Here is a 20,324-nt window from a genome sequence, read left to right on the forward strand (position 1 = left end):
GGTTTTCAGTTTACTTTTACACATGAAAAAGATAAGCAGGAAATCCTGCCTTTTTTGCTTTGAAAAGTAGTAAAATGATGATTAATAAATTATCAAAATGAAATTGCCTTTTTTTTGCTTTCATAATGCTGCCTACGTGCTAATATGTTCATCCTTTCCACTTTTTTGTAGGAATGTTTTGAGATGTCAAAAACTACGCTGAACCTAATAAAGGTCACCCACCATCATGACATTGATATTTACTTTAGTAGTGCACATTCCCCTTGTAAACCAACTGATAACATTACCACAGCCAGCACCTTGAATCTTGTGCCCCAAGCCCAAGTTTCTAATCCAGCATTTAAATTACTTAATTAGTAAATTAATTACTTTAATTTTAAAAGAATTGGTAAAAATGAAATAATACCTATTACCCATACACACTTATACCATGTTTCAAGTGAAACTGACCTTTTTTCTTTTAACTTTATTAACAAAACAATTCATACAACATAAGGACAAATAAACCTGATCAAACCAGATACAGCCATAGTATTAAACTTTATTTAAATTTGAAGTACAGCTGTTTTGTATTTCTTACAGATGTTTCATGGTTCAATGGATATGAATGCCCCCCTGCTCGGTGTGGGCGGGGTCCTGACTGCTGTTTTCTTAGGTAGCCCGTTAAAATGCCCGAACTCAAAACACTTCTTTTTCCAAGATGGCGTCGATGAAGGACAGCGACACCGGCCTGTGGCTTCACAACAAACTGGGCTCCACGGACGAGCTCTGGACGCCTCCTAGCATCGCCTCTCTCCTCACCGTGTCTGTAATCGACAACATACGACTTTGCTTTTCGAGCTTGTCGCCGCCGGTGAAGCTGAAACTGCTGCTCGGGATGCTGCACCTCCCCAGGCGGACCGTTGACGAGGTGGGTTGCTGCGCGTTAGCTTGGTGTTAGCCTGACAGGTAAGGGAAGCGATTAACACAGACACACAGGTAAAACAAGAGCTCAGTCTCGGTCAGCTTCCCTGAAGTCAAGTCACTGCTCTTCCTGCGGGTGTTTTTAATTTGCTTGTGAAACGTCTAACCACGCAATTAAATCTATATAGTTAGCGTTAGCTTGTTCTCTTTCACTATTAATATCGTTAGCCAACGTAAGAAGCGGCAAACTATTTATCCCGAAGTTGTTTTTTTCCCTCAGTTTCAAGACTTTTTTTTTTTTTTTTTAATTTACGTTAACGTTAAGCAGCGTCACGAATAAGTTGTCCCTTGTACATGAGAGTGTTTTCCCGCAGTGGTTTACCAGCGACGACGGGAAACATTAGCCTGGCGGGTCTCGTCCAGACATGATGGTGGGATGGGCACAAGCGAGCTGAGTGACTGAGCTGGAGGGCGGTACCAGTTTCAGTCCGACATATCATCTGTTTCGCTGCCTAAAACGTTTGACACTCGTCATCACTGTGTCCTGCATATTCACACATATTCAGACAAATGAGCTACCTCTGCAGAAGTATCCGAACCAAGGACTTCTTAGGTGGAAGTACTGCTGGTGTTTTATTGAAGCACAGTTGGTTGTGCCTCGACATAAACGTACTCCATTACAAGAAAAAGTCCTACTGCTTTTCGTGGAAATTGCATGGATATCCTTAATAGCAAAGTTTATTTGTTTATTATTTGTTTTGTTTATGAAAATAAACAGTGTTAGAGGGTTACAGATGCTTCATACACCCTGTTACATAATCTCAATTTTAGATGAAAATAGATGAAGATGCTTACACCTGTAATTATTAGTAAAAAAAAAAGCTTTTCTAACCATAATAAGTTATTCAACTGTAATAAGTTTTGTATATTTCTCAGGCAGTATTATACATGTTATCTTTTGTTACGTAAAATTGTTTAACACCACCATCCTCTCTTGCCAGATGAAGGAGGCCCTGTCAGAGATAATCCAACTGGCCACGGTGGACTCAGAACCCTGGGTGCTGATGGTTGCAGATATCCTCAAGTCCTTCCCAGAGACAGGCTCTCTAAATCTGGACTTGGAGGAGCAGAATCCAAATGTGCAGGATATTCTTGGAGAGCTCAGGGAGAAAGGTAGGGGATGTGTCACTGTTTCCTTTTATATTGATTTAGCTATAGTGGCCCCTATAGACTGCCACCTGAACCCTTATGTTCAAAAATGTAAATATAATGACACACCATCTGGCCATATTACTGAGCCTGTTGCTTGAAAAGGAATAAAATATATTAATCACAGAGTTGCCTATGCATTTAAATTGTCAAATTAGAACTGTTCCTTAATTGCATTTAGGCTCATATGAATTTAAATCTCTGCATAATGTGTTCACACTGTTTGGAAAAGTACCAGTATTGCAAACCACAATAACTCATCATGTCAGTTTGTCCCCTGCAGTTTTATGAAACTTTTTTTAATGAATACAGTTGAACAATTTAGGCTCATGTGTAAGGTGGGAATAGGTATGTATTTTAACAATTTACACCCCATCTAATAAATGCAATTATGCAGTAGTAGTTGTACTGCAGTTTTGGTAAAAGTACCTCCAAATGGTGGTTGGTTAACCAACTAAGTGGCTCATGGTGTAGACAAACATAGTTTAGCGGATGAGTGTGGGAAACTCCTGTCTCGATCACTACCACTTGTTATAACACAATTATAGAAAATGTGCTCTATTCCCTTGATGGTAAACATGTCAAGATGAGTAAAGGCCAAGAAAACATTTGTAGAGAGGATTTAAACTGGAAATATTTATCCACACTCCCGGCTATGTGTCTGTTGTACACACTGGAGCAATGTAATATGTATTAGGACAGATGGTTCAACACTGATGGATTGCTTGTTGAAAGACAGACTTTATTTATCCCCTTGAATATCCATGAAAATGCGCTACTACTGAAAATGAGTCAATATATAGAAAATGATTTGCAACCAACCACATTAGCCCATGGATTATAATTCAGTCATTTCTGTAGTAAAGTCCCGGCTGACCTTCACATCTGTCTGTCTTCTCTTCCTCAGTGAGCGAGTGCGAGGCATCTGCCATGCTTCCTCTGGAGTGCCAGTACCTGAACAAGAGTGCGCTAACAACTCTGGTTGGGCCCCTTACACCCCCCGTCAAACATTTCCAGCTGAAAAGGAAGCCGAAGAGTGCCACCCTCAGAGCAGAGCTGCTACAGAAATGTAGGTTACTTAAAACAATGCAAGCCACTTTTCTGTCCTTTTTTTTAAGAAATGTTTGTATTTGTTCATTATTTATTTGTGTTTACAGTTGCAGTAATTTTGCCAGGGTGGTTTAGGCTTTCCCTCTGTCTTGTAATGTTGAGGTTACATTTCTTTATTCGTTTCTCCTCCAGCCACAGAGACAGCCCAACAGCTGAAAAAGACAGCCGGAGTGCCTTTTCACGCCAAAGGGAGAGGACTGGTCAAAAAGATTGACACTACTAGTGAGTTGAAGACCAATAAACACACTTCTTTAGTGCTTACTTGGGATTTAAAGTAAAAACTCCAAGTTCATGATTAGAGTTTTATCATTTTGGCAATCCAAGTCTCAAGTTACTTTTGTAAAAAAAAAAAAATTTACAGTACAATCATAACTTAAACTTTTAGCAGTCGAAATAGATACAAGAAAGAATCACTTACTCCACGTGAGAGCCAAGAGACTTTCTATTCTGATTTCTGTCCGTGTTGCTGATACATGTATTTTATATTTGCACCACAGCTCCTCTCAAGGGGATCCCTAAGGCCCCATTCCGCAGCCCCACTGCCCCCAGTATGTTCAGCCCTCCCAGTAACCGCACACCTATAGCCCCTGCACGGACGCCCCTGCGTAAGGAGAGGGGGGTGAAGGTAATGTGTGATTTAAAGTCCTGCATCATGTTATGCATCACAAATGTTGGCTGTAATTTCATTTTGCTTATCACTTTCACAATGTTGTTACATGTTTTCATCCAGTTCCTGCAGGATCTGTGTGTTCAAGGTCAGAATTTTCTCACCGTTTTTCTTTTTTCTTGTTCAGCTGTTAGATATTTCAGAGCTAGACATGGTCGGAGCTGGAAGAGAAGCGAAGAGGAGAAGAAAGACTTTGGGTAATTATATTTCCAGCCATTTATCAGTCCGAGTTTTAACGCTACACTGTGAATACATTAGTGCTTACATGATGTTTTCTGCTGCTGTAGAAACAGAGGCCGGAGAGAAAGCAGCCAAAGAAGAAGCCGTGGTGGAAAACACCACACCAGACTACGCCGCTGGCCTCGTCTCTGCACAGGTACATTACCCCTCTGCATGTGTGTTTATTTGTCACATCACCCAGATATTGTTGATTTCTCCCGTGTTGTCTCACAGTACCCCCTCCCTTGTCTTTCAGTCTCTATCATAATACATTTTTCAAACATGCTGTTTTGTTTTTCAGAAACTGGGGGCGCTGAACGAGAATCCTCTGCCGTCAACCAGCTACCTACCAGCCACACCCAGCATGGTTCCCTCTTCATCTTACATTCCCAGCTCCGAGGCACAACCAGGTTAGGAAACACCACACTGCCTTTTATTGTTTGCTTTCATGAAACTATTAGTTCAAGGGGGTAAAGAACAATTCCCTGCTGGCATCAGGTGAGCAATCGCATCTATCTCACCATCTCTTCTCCTCATCAACCTCCTCTAAAGCGAATGCTGGTGGTTCGGGTCGGGACACGCTGCAGTCGGCTCGACAACCAGAGGAGTCGGCAACAGCGGGCGCTGGCACCACCCCTACTTTACCGGGCCAGTACAAACAGAGGACGCCTATGTACAACGCCAGCACCACAGCGAACCCCGCAACCCCCACATCCCCCAGCACGCCAGCCTCCACCCCCGCCAGCAACGGGCCCCCAGCCGCTGCGACCGCCAGCCAGCCCGAGACCCCCACCCAGCCTCCCAGCACACCTCAAACCCCCACCCCGACACCAACCCCTACGCCACCACAGCCCCAGCCCAAAAAGAATCTCTCACTCACGGTAAGGTGTAAAACAAGAGCCTGGGTGGTTGAAAGAAATCTGGTTAGATATACTTCTCCTAAGACTAAAGAATCTGTGAATTGATTTCTGTGCTTTATTATTCCCTGTATTAATGGTCTTAACCGGTGTATATGTCTTCAAAAAAGAGGGAAACTTCAAATTTTCTGGACAGTAACGAGTCTTTAACTTTTCAGACCTATGTATTCAAGCCCTCCATGTTCTTCTCAGTCATCTAAACTCTGTGCTCCGTGCTGTTTCTGCTCCTCAGAGGGACCAGATGTACGCTGCTCAGGAGATGTTCAAGACGGCCAACAAGGTCACCAGACCAGAGAAGGCCCTGATCCTGGGCTTCATGGCTGGATCCAGAGGTACAGGAGTAGTCGCACTAGCTGCCTGATCAGCGTTGTCATTCAGACACTCATTTCTAATTAGTGTCAATTTTCTGCCTTACTAAGTCTGATCTCATTTTTCACACATTGTTAGTCCCTTACTGAGAGACTGACACACATCGTCAAACACATTTATCTTGTCAATATGATAACTTGGTGTTTCCTAGCAGTCACATTTTTAAGAGCAGAAAACAGGATTGGAAAAACTCTTAGGAAATACAGGAATCTAAATTCAACTGTTAGTTTTCACATCAGTCTGTCTGAGTGGTCCCACAGAGTTGCTGATGAAGGCACCACACAGTCATATAATTACAGTAAATGCACCTGATTATTTCCAAACACAAACCTGGTAAAGCCAACAATAACTTGTCTGCCTCCTCCCGTCTGGCAGAGAACCCGTGCCCGGAGCAGGGGGACATCATCCAGATCAAGCTGAGCGAACACACAGAGGTTTTGCCCAAAGCCGACGGCACCGGCAGCACCACCATGCTGGTGGACACAGTCTTCGAAATGAACTACTCCACAGGACAGTGGACCCGCCTCAAGAAATACAAACCCATCACCAATACCTCCTGAGGCGCTTCACTAGCTCAAAATCACACACCCAAAATTTCTTATCCACTTCAAAAAAAACCATGTTTACACACATACAAGTATTTGCAAACACATTTGGGCCAAATGAAGCACTGGGAGGGTGAGAGATCGTCAAGGAGAGAAAGGTCCTCCCTTTTCCTGCACTGCCAAATTGCAGGACTCTTTGAAGAATATTTCTGTATTTTTTGTTCGGTTGTTTTTCTCATACCCTTTTATTGTTTCTGTTTTTAAGTCGCCTCCGATTCCTGAATGACGCTGTGGTCAGGAGGGCTGCGAGTGTTATACGAGTCTGAGCAGAGGAATTATTCTCACGGCAGGCACCTTTCAACATTTTGTACTCCGAGGTACAAGCATGTCACGTGTCTAGAAAGAAGAAAAGACGAAACGTCTGTATTTTTCTGTATGAATGTGATGTTTGCAGCTTATTCTTCTACCTTTCAGAGCAGAATCATGGTTTGTGAAAGAAAAAGAAAAACAGAACAATAATGACAGTCATCATAGAGATGACCAAAAAAAAAGAAAAAAAGATGCGCGTTGAATAGTTCTCAGTGCTGTCAAGTTCTGTTCGGAGCCTTCTGATAGATGTTTAATAATTTTTCATCCTTTTTCAAAAGAAGGGAAGAAAATAAAATGACAACAGACTCCAGCGGGACGTTTCTCATCTTTTTTTTCTGACTGAGCTTTTTGTTGTTGAAGGGAACTTTTCATCAGGAGTTTCCTGTATTTGTGGTTTTTGTGTTTGGTGTAACCGTTTCCTCCCCCATTTCGAAATGATCACATGCTGATCAACGAGGGTTTCTTACTTTCCTGTGCATTAACATGTAGTAAGACAGTGCAGCAGGTTTTTAGCAACATCAAGCCTTAATGGAAAGTAAATAAGTATTTGCTGAAATGTTAAACTGTTTCTTTCTAAACAATATTATTTTGATTTTGTTTTTCTTTTTGTACACTTAGGGTGAAATGTTTCTGGTATATACAGTTTGTCTTCCTGGTTTGGTGCCGTTTGCACACTGGTTATTAGGATTAACAGCCTTTTTCACCTGGAGCGTACCTCACTCCTGCTGCAAAAAAATGTTTGGTTAGAGGATGTGAGTTGTATAAATGAGGGAGAAGATTCAAGATTCATTTTTTTTAATTTGCTGAAACAAATGAGTTGCAGCATAAAACAGGCACCACAATCAATTAATAGCCATTATACAGCGTTCACATTATCACGCAACAGCAGTTTTTCAATGTTTTTGTCAGGATGTTAAAATATTTGTTGTCTAAAGTCTTAGTATTAGTTATGAGTTAAAAGACCCTACACATTTACAGTACAGAACCACACAGGTGTTTCATGTCTGGCGGATTGGACCTCCTCACACCTGATTGTCACCTCTCTAGATTACTTGTGCCTGTTGGCGCAGGAGAAAATTACACCTTTTATGATTGTTTAATGTTTCAGGAGTGGGGTAACAAACTCCCAGCAGAGCAACACCCAGCCTGAAGCTGAGTGCAGGTCTAATTAGTCAGAACAGAAACAACCTCTGTGTGTATGTTTGTACACACAGGGCTTTAAAAAACGGAACCTTTTGAGAGTTAAAATAGTAACATACATACATACCTGTACAGCTGCCGGTCAAAACAAAACGGTAAAAACTAAAGTGTGTAAACTTAAAAGTTGTTTGAAAGGTAAGTCTCTGGCATTTTCCACTACACACTGTAAAGGTCTGATATGGTGCCAGTGTGGTAAAGCAGTCTAAATTCAGATATCCAGTCATGAAGAGCACAAGACCCTTGTTTTTGCATGATAATGTGAATGCTCGATTAAAGATATTTCCACTAATATAAAAATCAATCTTTTTTTTTTTTTTTTTTTTTTAAAGCTTGTGCTCATAACATAACGGTCCCTGAACAGGGTAGATGATAAAATCATGACAAACATTTAATTGGACCAGCTGATCCCTCATTGGTACAAAAATTAATCTCTTTCACTTAAACATTCAGCCAGCTGATCGTACCTCTGGGTGATTGTGTACTACAGCAAGCAGCAAGGCAGATAGAGTACCACAATCTTTGATCCAACTGGCTCCAGTCTGGAGATTTGGTAATGGCTTTAGGAGTATGTGTTTTTACTTGGCTCCGGGGTCCCTCCAGCCGCCGAACGTCTTCTCCAGGTAGAGAGCCACAGCCAGGGTCAGATGGTCCTGCAGCTTCCCACCCACAACCTGCACACCCAGGGGCAGACCCTCCTCACTCAGACCCAGGGGACACTGGGTGACCGGCAGCCCGAGGATGTTGATTATACCTGAAGATAGAAGGGAATGGATGAGATGGTTTAGTAAGTGGAAACTCACAATTTCACAATGTGTTTGGATCATTCTAACAGCTTCCTGGTGGCATTTTAGGATTATTCTGTCCAGTGAAATTGAAATATGAGGATTTGATGAATACTGACCGGTGTAAGCGAAGTCGAATGGTCTGAAGAGCGGGTGGTGGTGTTCGGGTGCCACTCTGGGGTGCGGGGGGTAAAGAAAAACACCATCGGTGCCCAGCAGCTCGTCCACCGTCTTCTGCAGCTTCTCCTTCTGCTCGATGATGAAGGTCGAGGGTCTGGACACATGAGTCATCTCCAGCAGGGCCAGGCCTGAAGACGTCACACACACACACACACACACACAGGTCAGTTCAGTTTATGGAAACTTGTACAGCTTCAACAGGATGACTTTAGGGGCTAATACATCTAGCCTCGCTCTCATTACAAATAATTACACACGATTGATTTTACTATTAAAGTTTATTTTGTGGATGACTGATCATGCATATTTTGTTGAGATTAATTTGTCAGGAAAACAAAATTTCATCATACTGACTTTGGTTTTAATTATTTCATCAGTTATTTCACAAACTGTTGGTTCATTTGTTCCTTTTAAATAATTGATATATATTGTATCATTATGTCTTTATTGATTAATACTAAAATTACATAATAATCTTACCAATAGCAGCCATGGTATGCTCTGATTTCCCCATTATCCATTTCAGCAGCTCCCACAGAGGCCACACTGGCCGTCCTGGCTCCCCCATCAGCGTAGCAAATGGCAGAGGAGGCTAAAGGAAGAAAACAGGTTAAACACAAATGGTTTTTGTTTCTAAGGTCACATAAAGGACACAGAGTGTGTATATTATCTTTCACCCGCCACAGTGCTGTGCTGTTCCCATTCACCAACAGGCAGAGGGTCATGTGGTTGTTGTTTTCTATTGCCGCCAGACTCCTCAACCAGTAGAGGGATCATTATCACCCTGGTGACACTAACCTGTGTTAGTGCACTCTGCCGTACTATCAGTGTGTTATCTCAAAACCATGCTTTAATTTAAAACTAGAATCCTTGCCTCGTGGTTGTGTGCCACCACCAAGCAGGCCTCAGTAATAACGTGGGTAATATTCATTTATTAGATTAACCCAGGACCCTGCCGTCCTCAGAGACGTGTGTAATCGTATTACTACTTGTGAGGACACGTATCTGTTCAGTCACATTATGGGAACTTGACTTCCTCCAGGGACAAAAACTAAGTCCCTGTAAGGTAAATTATTAAATTTGATGGTGAAGACTTGGTTTAAGGTTAGTGTAAGTCTCCACGGAACAAATGAAAGTCAATGTAATGTCCTCTGAAGTGATGGAAACACGACTGTGTGTGTGTGTGTGTGTGTGTGTGTGTGTGGTATGCTGTGCCCTGGCAGCTAAACAGATTAGTAAAGCGTTTCTAGGCAGCAGACTACAATAGGTGCTGTGACTACGGCTCGGCCTGCTTTCCTTCACTGTGAATCGTGTTAATAGACGGAGAGTCTTGGCAACGGTAAAGTAACTAATGCCTCTTTTCCTCCTGTCTTTCCTGTTTTTCTCCATTACACCAGCGGGAAAACGGATGAAAAACACTCATTATCTGCCGTCCAATAGATTCTCTGTTCAGCCATGCAGGGACACACTGCTCTGGAGAATGTTGTCAGGTGGACCTGCCTTGCCCTCCTTATCAGGAAGCCCCATGTAGGTGTCCCAGATCTGGAAGCCATAGCGGAGCTCAGGCAAATGCACTTCCTGGACTTTTACTCCGAGATCGGCCTCCAGACGCTCCACCACCTGGAGAACATCACATGAGGATTTCAGTTATTTAAAAAGGAAAAAAAATAACCCTCCTGATATGTTTTGCAAGTTATTTGATGGACAGATTCAACACACCTTCTTCTGAATGTCCATGAGCTCTTTGCTGACGGGGTATGTCAGAGGCGTGCCACCATCATGAGGGATGGTGAAGAACCGCAGCTTTTTTAGGTCAACCTTCGTATTTAAGGACAACCTGTGTACACGTGTTAGGAAATACTGCAGATTAGAGGAACATTAGTCGACAAAGACCACCGTCTTACAAACCTTGGGATAAGAATACAAATATGTTCTTGTATGAGGCCCATTATAACATCCATGTCATGTAAAAATAAGAATTTGAATTGAGATAGCAGCGTGAGGGAAACACCTGCAACATTGTGGATGTGCCTCCTCACAGCTGCCATATTTGCATCTCAACAATTTGATTATCACAGCAAGTCTGGCGGCATAATGACAATGTCTTAGTACAAACATAGTGTGTGTACGCTGCATCAGCTATGAACGTATCTGAATGTAAAGTCAGGTAGTGTTGCAGAAAGACAGTCGGGACACCAGCAGCAGAGCTCTTACATGTGAGCATTGGGTCCCGCCATGATCTTGAGCATGGGCAGCATGTCCTCAGCGTAACGGCACATGGGTCCAGTGCTGACGTACTCATCCTGTCTGCCGGAGGTGGGAGGGTACTGGTTCTCACAGGACACAACACCTGCAGACACACGTCACAGGTACAGCACAGTCTGATGTATAAATATGTTCTTTAAACCTGCAATACCTCTTTTTGTTTGGCCACTTGGGGGCATTGGAAACAAGTTGCAAACACAACACTGACATGTAATCACCTTTTAGGAGAAACATTTGCTTATTTACACATCCAGCAGATATGGAGTGACATTATCATTCATTTGGAGGTTGTGTTCCTGTTTCTCTAACGAACAAATGTCCAACATTTACTCTCTGTGTAGCTCTGTGTTTGGTCTCTGCCAACTCTTCAGGGAAATATCTTGCACTTAGCTGCTTGTTGCTAACTGTGTCCGTCTGCAGTTGGTGCTGAGCAGTTAGTGTACGGTGTCACATTGTTATTGTTAAAATACCTATTTTATTTGCTTCAAATATAAACATGTACTTATTTAATATAGATCCTGCAACAGCACATTATGTAAGGATATGCTGGATATAAGTTTAAGGTGACGTTTCTCTTACCAGGAGTGGTTTTATGGCCAAATATTCCATTGAAGAAACAGGGCATACGGATGCTGCCGCCAATGTCTGAGCCTATGCCAATGACTGCACCCGCTCCTCCCAGTATACTGCCCTCTCCACCTGAGGCCAGTAGGGAAAAGAGGAGATAAACAGAGACAGAGAAGATCAGTCTGTGGATTTCAACCAGGTCTGCTTTATCCATAGTTTGATTATAGTTTATTGGACAGAGCACAGCGTCTATTCTACAAGATCTGTTCCCTTTTCTTCTAGTGTTCCTGACTCACTGACCCCTCCCCCTACCTGAAGACATCAGTGGACTTATTACATAAGTACAAGGGACCTAAAGGGGGTATATGTATGTGGGTATATGTGAACTCACAACGGTTCTGATAGACAGGTAAGTAAACAGCTGTTAATGCTAATGTTAGCTATGTAGCAATAGCAAAACTTACAAATGGCTCCTTTAAAGTTGGTGTTACCTAGACACCAAAAATGCACCTACAGAAAATCTATGCTAACGCTATGGACAAAACAATTTGCCAAATAAATGTAATGAGGAAGAAGGGCCTGTATTTTTATTTATTTCTACAGTATAACTCTTGTGAATTCACCAAACATGTAAGTGATCAAAACATTCTGAATTAAAGAACTATTAAATACTAAATAAAATCTGTAATCACATTCTGATGTGGAAAAAAATCGAGGAGTTCCCCTTTAAAGAACCAGAGCCTGTGTTTGTGTGTCTGCAGTGAACTGTAATATGATTATGAGGCTAAACCAGGGCCACTCCTGGAGACATAGAGATCGACTCCAACATAAAGCTGTTCTGAATTAATGCTTCTCAACTCTGAATTTAAAGTCAAAAAACAGTGTGTGATTCCCTCCTTCACCTCATAGCTCAGTAGTTAAGCCGACAGTTGCTGACCTGAGCTTCCTCCTGGTATCCTCTCCAGGTCGTACGGGTTGTTGGTGATGCCGTTCAGGTGGTTGTGGGACTCGCACCACATACACAGCTCGCTGGTGTTGGTGACGCCCAGCGGGATGGCGCCCGCTCTCTTCAGCAGGGCCACCGGTGGAGCGTCGACGGTGGCCACGACTCCTCGCCTAGAGATCACACCTGTGGTGTAGGGCATGCCTGCAAGACGGAACCGGTCAACTGAAGTATGGGAAATACTCTTCTTCTTACTTTTGTATTTTATTCCTTCTTCTTTTTTGTCTTCTCATACTTTGTGCAAACAGTAACTAAAAGTGGCCTTCACAACAGGATTAACAATGCTGCCTCAAAATCTTACATACGTGTAATAATAACAATTGTTTTACTGTCCAAGTAGCTGTATGTTCCCAGAAGTGGGTGTGGGTGGATGTGGTATATTATCAGTATCAAATGTTGACTCAGGTACTGGTCATTTGATGTATGTAATCATAGTAAAGAGCCTGGTTTCAAGTGGCTGACAGGAGATTAGATTTCTGGAAGTTACCCTGGAGGGCAAAGGACTCTTTGACAGAGAGCGGGACTCCCAGTAAAGGCAGTCGGTCCTCCAGTACCTCCTCTCCTCCAGTTTCCTCCTCTATCAGCTTATCAACCTGGGCCGCCTCCTGGAGGGCAGCGGCAAACCTGGACAGACAGAGACGTAAACTATTTGTGTAATTCCTGATTTAAAAAGTTTTCAGACGATGCATCATAGTGGAAACTATAAATATGGTAGAAATCAAGTTCAAAATAAAAGAGAGAATTCAAGTGTCATGACAGATATTACTCTTTATATAATTAATATACTTTTCAGTAACAAATTTCAGATTTTATGTTTCAGTTCAGTTTCAGTATCAAAGACAGTATCCAACATGGCAGATGATGACACAACATATTGTGCAGGAAGAAAATTAAAAGGGAAAATGGCAGCATTGAAATAAATAATAAATTAGCTCCAAACACCCACAAGGAGGAATAATTAGAAATGGGAGCACAATAGGGCTGCAATTAATTTCCATTAACATTTAATGTGCAGATTATTTTCTTGATTTATCAATTGTTTTGTCCATAAAATAGAGAATATTTTATTCCAACTTGTCTTGTTTTGTCTGAACAACAGTTCAACACCTGTACAACAAAGAAAAGCATCAAATCCTCACATTTGAAAAATTGGAACCACCAAATATTTGCTTTAAAAAAAAAAAAAAGACTAAAAAGATTATTCAGATAAAGATGACTGATTCTTTCTTGCCTGTCTTTTATCACAGCGTTCAGTAAGGGGTTGACTTCCTGGATCCTGTCAATGTAAGCCTGCACCACCTCCACACTTGACACCTGCACAACATTTAGACTACATAAGTGTGTGTTGGGGTTAGTTACACACACACACACACACACACACACACACACACACACACACACACACACACACACACACACACACACAAAACAAAACAAACACAGAACAAACACAAAACAGACAAACAAGTCAAACTGACAGAACTGGGAAGAAACAGACGGTACACCTCTTCATATGTAACATGAATCAGGTTTGTCCTAGAAAAGGAGGAAGGGGAGAAGAAACAAATATTTTCTCACAGTTACAGGTTTCAGCTTCAAAAACCAGTGTCAGTATGTGACTTCTGAAGTAGGACAACAAAACAAACAAAAGAAGGAAAAGTTGTAATTGTGCATTAAAAGGCCTAAATGTGTATTGATGTCGGGTGTGGACATACAGCAGCAGCAGTTATTGTCCTTTTGGCTTAATATTAGAGCTGAAACGATCAGTCGATTGACGGAAAAATAATCAGCAACTATTTCGATAATCATAATTTTTCAAGCACAAATAGTAAAGGGAATATTCTGTGATTCCATCCTCTCACATGAGAGGATTTCCTGCTTTTCTTCCTCATATATCATAGTAACCTGAACTTTGTGTAAAGACTGAAATATGAGGTTGATCGGACAAAACAAAACATCTGAAGATGTTGTGTTCAGCTCCGCAGAGGTGAGATGGGTATTTTTGCCAATTTTTCAACATTTCATACTTCATGATTAATTAATTGAATGATTAATCAATAATGAAATAATCATTAGTTGCAGCCCTACCTAATATTTTTCCAACAAATGTATTAATTATTCTGTTCATAATATGTAAGACATAAGAAGACATTTTAAAAAATCTCCATTACTATTTCCCAGGTGAAATCCTCATGCCTAAAAAAAGAGACTAAATAATATATTATCAAAATTGTTGACTAATTGATTAATTAACTAGTTGTAACTCTGCATTAAAGCAGCACCAGTACAATATACTGCAATCCAATACAATGGCCATACAACAAATATTTAGGATTGCAACTGACAATTATTTTGATTATCAATTAATCTGCTGATTATTTTCTCGATGAATCATTTGTCCTATAAAACATGAGAAAGCTGTGAAAAATAGTCAATTTACTATCATTTAGCTGCACTATAAGCAGCAAGTTGTAACTTTTAAGAACCTCAAACCATCAAATGTTTGGCATTTTTGCTTGAAAATTACTTAAATAATCAATTGACTATCAAAATGGATTAATTAATTGGTCGTCAATGCGTTGCAGCCCTGCAAATATTAAATTTTAGTCATGATCTTACAGCGTTTGATGGCAGCTGCTTATATAGTGTCCGCTTTAAGCAGTGTGTATATATAATATACCAGCACTTAATCAGGAACAACTCTACATCTCTTTATTCGTGCAGTTATCCAGTCAGCCAATTATGTGGCAGCAGTGCAATCTGTAAAATCCAGCAGATACAGGTCAGGAGGATCAGTTAATGTGACTTTGATCATGACATGGTTGTTGGTGCCAGACGGGCTGGTTTGACTATTTCTGAAACTGCTGATCTCCCGGGACGTTCATACAGACAGGTGCGGACAGAGAGGCAACAGTAACTCAGATGACCACTCTTTACAACTGTGGTGAGCAGAGAAGCCTCTAGGTACGGACAACACATTGAACCTTGAAGCAGATGAGCTGCAGTGGGCACAGACTCAGCAGAACCAGACAGTTGAAGCCTGGTCAGATGAATCTGGATTTCTCCTGAGGCTGCAGATGGTAGGGTCAGAATTTGGTGTCATGGACCCAACCTGCCATATGTCAACAGTCTAGGCTGGTGTTGTTGGTGTAATGGTGTCGGGATTGTTTTTCTTGGCACGCTTCGGCACCCTTAATACCCATCAGTCATGGCTTGAATGCCCACAGTCTATCTGAGTAATGTTGCTGACAATGAGCAGGTCTTGTCAAACTGGATTCGTGAACATGGCAATGAGTTCAGTGTATTTCAGTGGGCTCCCCAGTCACCAGACCTGAATCTGTTTTGAGAGCAAAGGGAAGCCCTACACTGCATGGTGCTCCTAATAAAGTGCTTGGTGTGTGTATATATAGGAAGTATAGATGTGTTGTTAATCCACAGGTGTCACAGTCTCACCCTCAGGGCTTGCAGACTTGAAAACAAAATAAAATATCCCTACAGAGTGGACCAGAGGTGCAGCTGGTTTGGGTTGTCATGGTTTGTAAATTAAAAAAAAAACAAGCTGCAGGGATGTTAAGACAAAAAGAAATTCCTACAATGCTACTATCTACTGACTAGCTAACAGCTAACTGTGTATGTAACTTTTGTGAGTCTACACAATCATTAACTCGAAATACTTAAGTAAGAGGTGGCTATTTATTAACTGAAGCGCAGTCTGATGGGCTGTTACGCCGCGGTTGTCAGTTGACCGGGTACACACCTCTTTTCGCCTGATCTTCCTGGCGAGCTGCGTCGCTGACACGACCAGCAGCGGGTTGTTGACGGGCGGGAGCCTCTTCCCGGACAGAGCGGGTCTCCGAGGAGAGAAGAGCCGGTAAAACGTGAAGAGGACTCCCATGACCGCCTTGAAGAGCCATACCTGAGCCTTTTCCAAACGGCTCAGAGCCATGTTTCCACTGCGGTGAGAGGAAGGAAGGTCAACGGTTACACGGCCGCTGTCACTCCGGAACAGCTCCTACCGTCTTTGGTCCGGATAATGCATATATACCTGGTAGTCAAGTTAGCATGGGTGAGCGAGGACGAGGATATTACCGGAAATGTAGTATTTTGCCTTCAAAATAAAACCGTTGGACTGGCTATATATAGCAGTGGTAGAATATATATATACAACGTAGCTTAATAATATTTACAACCAAGTTGTCTGGCAACGGCGACCCTTCGTTAAACTCATTTTCTAATCAAAATTTATCAACATTTTCTCATTTCCCCGTCCCAATGGAGGATCAACAGGAAGGGGCCAAACACAAGGCATTTTCCTTGTTGTTTCCCATGGTCACACATACATTAAAATTGAGTTGTTGTTCCTTTTTTAGAAATCCCTATTGCGTGATCAGACATCACAATAGTGGGAGATCACAAAGTTTCCAATAAATCTAAATACTGCACATCACAGTGGATTTTTGTGTCATTTATGCCCTGTCATTCCTGACCCCACTTGTCTGCACTGATGCTGCCTCTCCCGGCAGAGAGGGGGTCAAGCTAGCTGCCTGTTCTTCCTGGATCTTGTTACTGATTTCACAATGGCTCAGTCAGGTTAACCATCATGTGTGTGTGTGTGTTCCCTCTCCTGTCGTCTTCAATGTGTACGGCACAGTGCAGAAAAAGAGGCAAGCTATTGTTTCAAACATCCTCTCGTGTGAACTTGATGTTTCTGTTCACTGTTAATTTGTCCTGTGAAAGTTTGGAGTTAGGAGTGTAAGTACAATTTTATAAAGTACTTGTTCCTTCCTTGAGTATTTCCATTTTATGCTACTTAAACTTCAACTCAGCTATATATCAGGGGTAAATACAGTACTTTTTACTCCACTATTTATTTGTTAACTAACTAGTGGGTAGTTACTTGGCATATTTAGATTAATAATAGCTACATAATGTAATCAACAAATAAATTATGATGTTTTATTATGGGTAGATAAGTCAACAAGTTATCCTGCAATATAAAATGATTAAAATTAGCTCCAGCTGCAACATTAAAGTAGTGAACACATGAATGCATCAGCAATTATAATCTAATAATATCTATCTGTATATATCATAATATCAGTGAGGAGAACCAAAAAGGCTCCGATGACGTGACCGCCTGTTGACACTAGAGGGCAGCATGGCTGAAGGCTACAACACAGATGCTTTAATCCCTGTTTGAACATACACAGCACGTCTCAAACCTGTCTCTGCAATGCAGGTCAGTGGGTTAGTGGAGAATCTATATCGTCCATTGTTTCCCGTCAGTTCTGCTGCTGCTGTGTTATATACTGCAGCAACATCGCACTGTGCAGACATGTCGGTGGTGAGGGAGTTTACTGTTTGGTTTTAGGTCCACACAGATGTTATGTAAATTAAGCCAAGTTTAAAACTGTTCTTATCAGTGTTTGTCAGTAAATTGCTACTTTCACATTAACGCATCATAATCTAATCATTTAATTTATATCAATACAACAATCTCGGGTCTATTTGCCTGCAGAGCAAATACTTTTACTGTTGATTCTTTAGGCACATTTAGCTGATTATACGTCTGTACTTTTACTCAATTAAGATTTTGAAAGCAGGACTTTTATTTGTAATGTTGTATTGATATTTTTATTTGGGGAACATAAATTAAAGATCTAAAATAAACTGTTGTTGCATTTGCATCAACCTCAGTTGCATAGATTTGATATTTTCAATGTATTTGTTGGCTGAAACTATATATTTTCAGGTTAAAGCTAACATCTACAAGAGCATCTTAACTCTATATAATGAATCAAATAATGAATCTATAATCTGTTTTATTTTAAAGAGCCATATGATGACATTTATATGTTAAATTATCGATTCTGTATCTTTAATTTAAAGTAAAAAGAAACTAAACTGGCCTGATAAATGTTTCACCAATGACAGGGGGGGTTGTGCACTTACCATACTGTTGGAAAAAGCTTCACATTATGGTTTGACTGTGTGAAGAATAGACATATAAAATCAATAATATCCACAGAATGGCAGCATACACCCTGCTGAGCTATTTATTGATCCTCTTATTTTCAGGAGGAACCTAATTTCACAGCCAGTTTTGAGATTAACAGACGACGGTCAGAGGCAGGAAATTTTTACCAGGATGAGGTTAGATTTCTTTCAGTTCAGTCAACTGAAGGAAGTGGATGTTTTGCACACTTAAAAATGTTGCAACCCTTGCAGCACAGACGTTGACCTATAACCTCTGTATCCATTAACAAATAACTGAGAGGCTTTATCCAGCCGCATTTTCTGTTGACACAATGAAGAGACATTCACAGAAATAAGAGATAACTACCTCTGGAGGGGTACGCCCAGTCTAAAAAAACATAACACAAACATATCACAGTCCCAACCTAGTGGAGAAAAACAGATCATTCCTCACCTGTAAGGTGAAACCTGAAGCTCAGAAAACTACCGGGCATGTAGAGACAAGAGAGAAGACACACAGTCAACAGTGTTTGTATCTCTGTGTCAGGCTGCTACAGCTCCGCTACTGTCTGGGAAAGAGCATAAAGTAAATGTAATTGCATGTTACTGCCCATTATTCTGAGTTTATGTGGTGTCTTTGCAGTGAGTATACCGTGGGCTCTGTTGTGCTTAATGGGAACTTTAAAGCCTTTGCGAATGGAGGCCTTCGGGGTAAAGTGATATGGGGTCAGTGAACAACAGAGGAGGGCTTTGGGCTCTTTTGTATTGATTTCTGTCTTCTTTCGTGTGTCTGTTGTCATGCCACATGCCATTTACCAATAGCTCATTATTGTGACTCTCACATTTTACACACACAGTGTAAAAAAGTCTGTGACACCCAAGATTTTGTAGGCCAACGCCATTTTGGCTCATGATTTTATGCTCTGTTCTGTCACATCTATTATTACCTTATGTTATGCTCTCACCTGTCTGTTTTGATCACACAAAAAGTACCTAACTCGGTGGAGTGATGTGGCATGAGCCAGGGACGAACCCAAATCTATTTATTCTAATTTAATACGAATTTGAATTTTTTTTTTTGTCTGAAGTCTGGTGTATGTTGTTTGACATTGGCCTTGACGGAGGACTGCTGTCTCTGAGCTCCCTTCAAGTTACCTAGGCATTTAATTTTCCTAATGAGATCACGGTCCAATCCCCCTTCTGTTTTCAGTCATCTTGGAGTGGACAGTAATTTACTTTACTGTTCCCTTCGGATGAAGCAGCTCTTCACTCTGATCCACTTTCCAGCACCTCCTCTGTGCCCTGGAGACCGATGTCGGCTGATATGTCTGTCCCCCGGGGTGAAACGGTTTGTTTTATGAGCCTAAGTGACCTTTTTTGTTGATTAGAATTCAAAGTATTTTGAGTTTTTCTGAGATTATTCTTCTATTATTATTATTATTATTATCATTAACAAGAAAATCTGAATGTCCAGGGATGGGGTTTTTCATTGCAATCAACATTACTTACATTTTTCAGATAGTTTAGCTCTGTGGTGATGCGACGTGGAGAAATTGCCTTTAAATCAATATCACATTCAAACAAAATGCATGACAAATATTACCAAATAACTTAATAAAGATGTGGAAAATGTGCAGAAAACGTAACATTTTCTCATAGTTTTTAATTAACTGTAAATGCTTTACAAAATCAGGTCAAGCCCCACATTTGAGTACAATAAAAACATCTTGTGATAGCACGCCTATGAAACAAATTTATTTGTATAGCACATTATCATACACAGAGGTCATTCAATGTGCTTAACAGAAATAGAAGAAGCATAAAAATTGAATTAAAAAGCAGAATAAGAAAACAATATAAAAAAAGATTATAAGATAGATATGTGGAAACATGCTCAAATATAATCGACATGTGGAAACAGCTTGATAATGTGCTCAATTTTATTCATTTTTTTCTTTCTTACCTTTCCGCAGCCATGAGGTGTGTGTGTGTGTGTGTGTGTGTGTGTGTGTGTGTGTGTGCAGAATGCAGCACACACTACGT

At 41.0% G+C, this 20,324-nt stretch overlaps 2 protein-coding genes across 2 annotated transcripts; one reads left to right on the plus strand and one right to left on the minus strand.

Annotated features, from left to right (window-relative positions):
• Positions 1-567: 567 nt before the first annotated feature.
• nelfa (negative elongation factor complex member A) lies at positions 568-6,057 on the plus strand. Its single transcript, XM_022764135.1, has 11 exons — positions 568-910; positions 1,905-2,076; positions 3,020-3,181; positions 3,355-3,444; positions 3,720-3,847; positions 4,017-4,086; positions 4,177-4,265; positions 4,410-4,518; positions 4,661-4,989; positions 5,258-5,357; positions 5,770-6,057. Exons 1-11 carry the CDS (start codon positions 701-703, stop codon positions 5,952-5,954), a joined length of 1,644 nt encoding a protein of 547 aa, XP_022619856.1. The 5' UTR covers positions 568-700; the 3' UTR covers positions 5,955-6,057.
• Positions 6,058-7,086: 1,029 nt separating this feature from the next.
• faah2 (fatty acid amide hydrolase 2) lies at positions 7,087-16,640 on the minus strand. The gene is made up of 11 exons (XM_022764136.1): positions 16,063-16,640; positions 13,537-13,619; positions 12,793-12,929; positions 12,240-12,449; positions 11,315-11,434; positions 10,685-10,820; positions 10,190-10,307; positions 9,971-10,090; positions 8,951-9,062; positions 8,410-8,598; positions 7,087-8,259 (listed from the first exon to the last, which is right to left on the minus strand). Exons 1-11 carry the CDS (start codon positions 16,249-16,251, stop codon positions 8,084-8,086), a joined length of 1,590 nt encoding a protein of 529 aa, XP_022619857.1. The 5' UTR covers positions 16,252-16,640; the 3' UTR covers positions 7,087-8,083.
• Positions 16,641-20,324: the final 3,684 nt, after the last annotated feature.

This window comes from Seriola dumerili, unplaced genomic scaffold (genome assembly GCF_002260705.1).
Source record: "Seriola dumerili isolate Sdu_G_001 unplaced genomic scaffold, Sdu_1.0 BDQW01000531.1, whole genome shotgun sequence".
Taxonomy (NCBI): domain Eukaryota; kingdom Metazoa; phylum Chordata; class Actinopteri; order Carangiformes; family Carangidae; genus Seriola; species Seriola dumerili.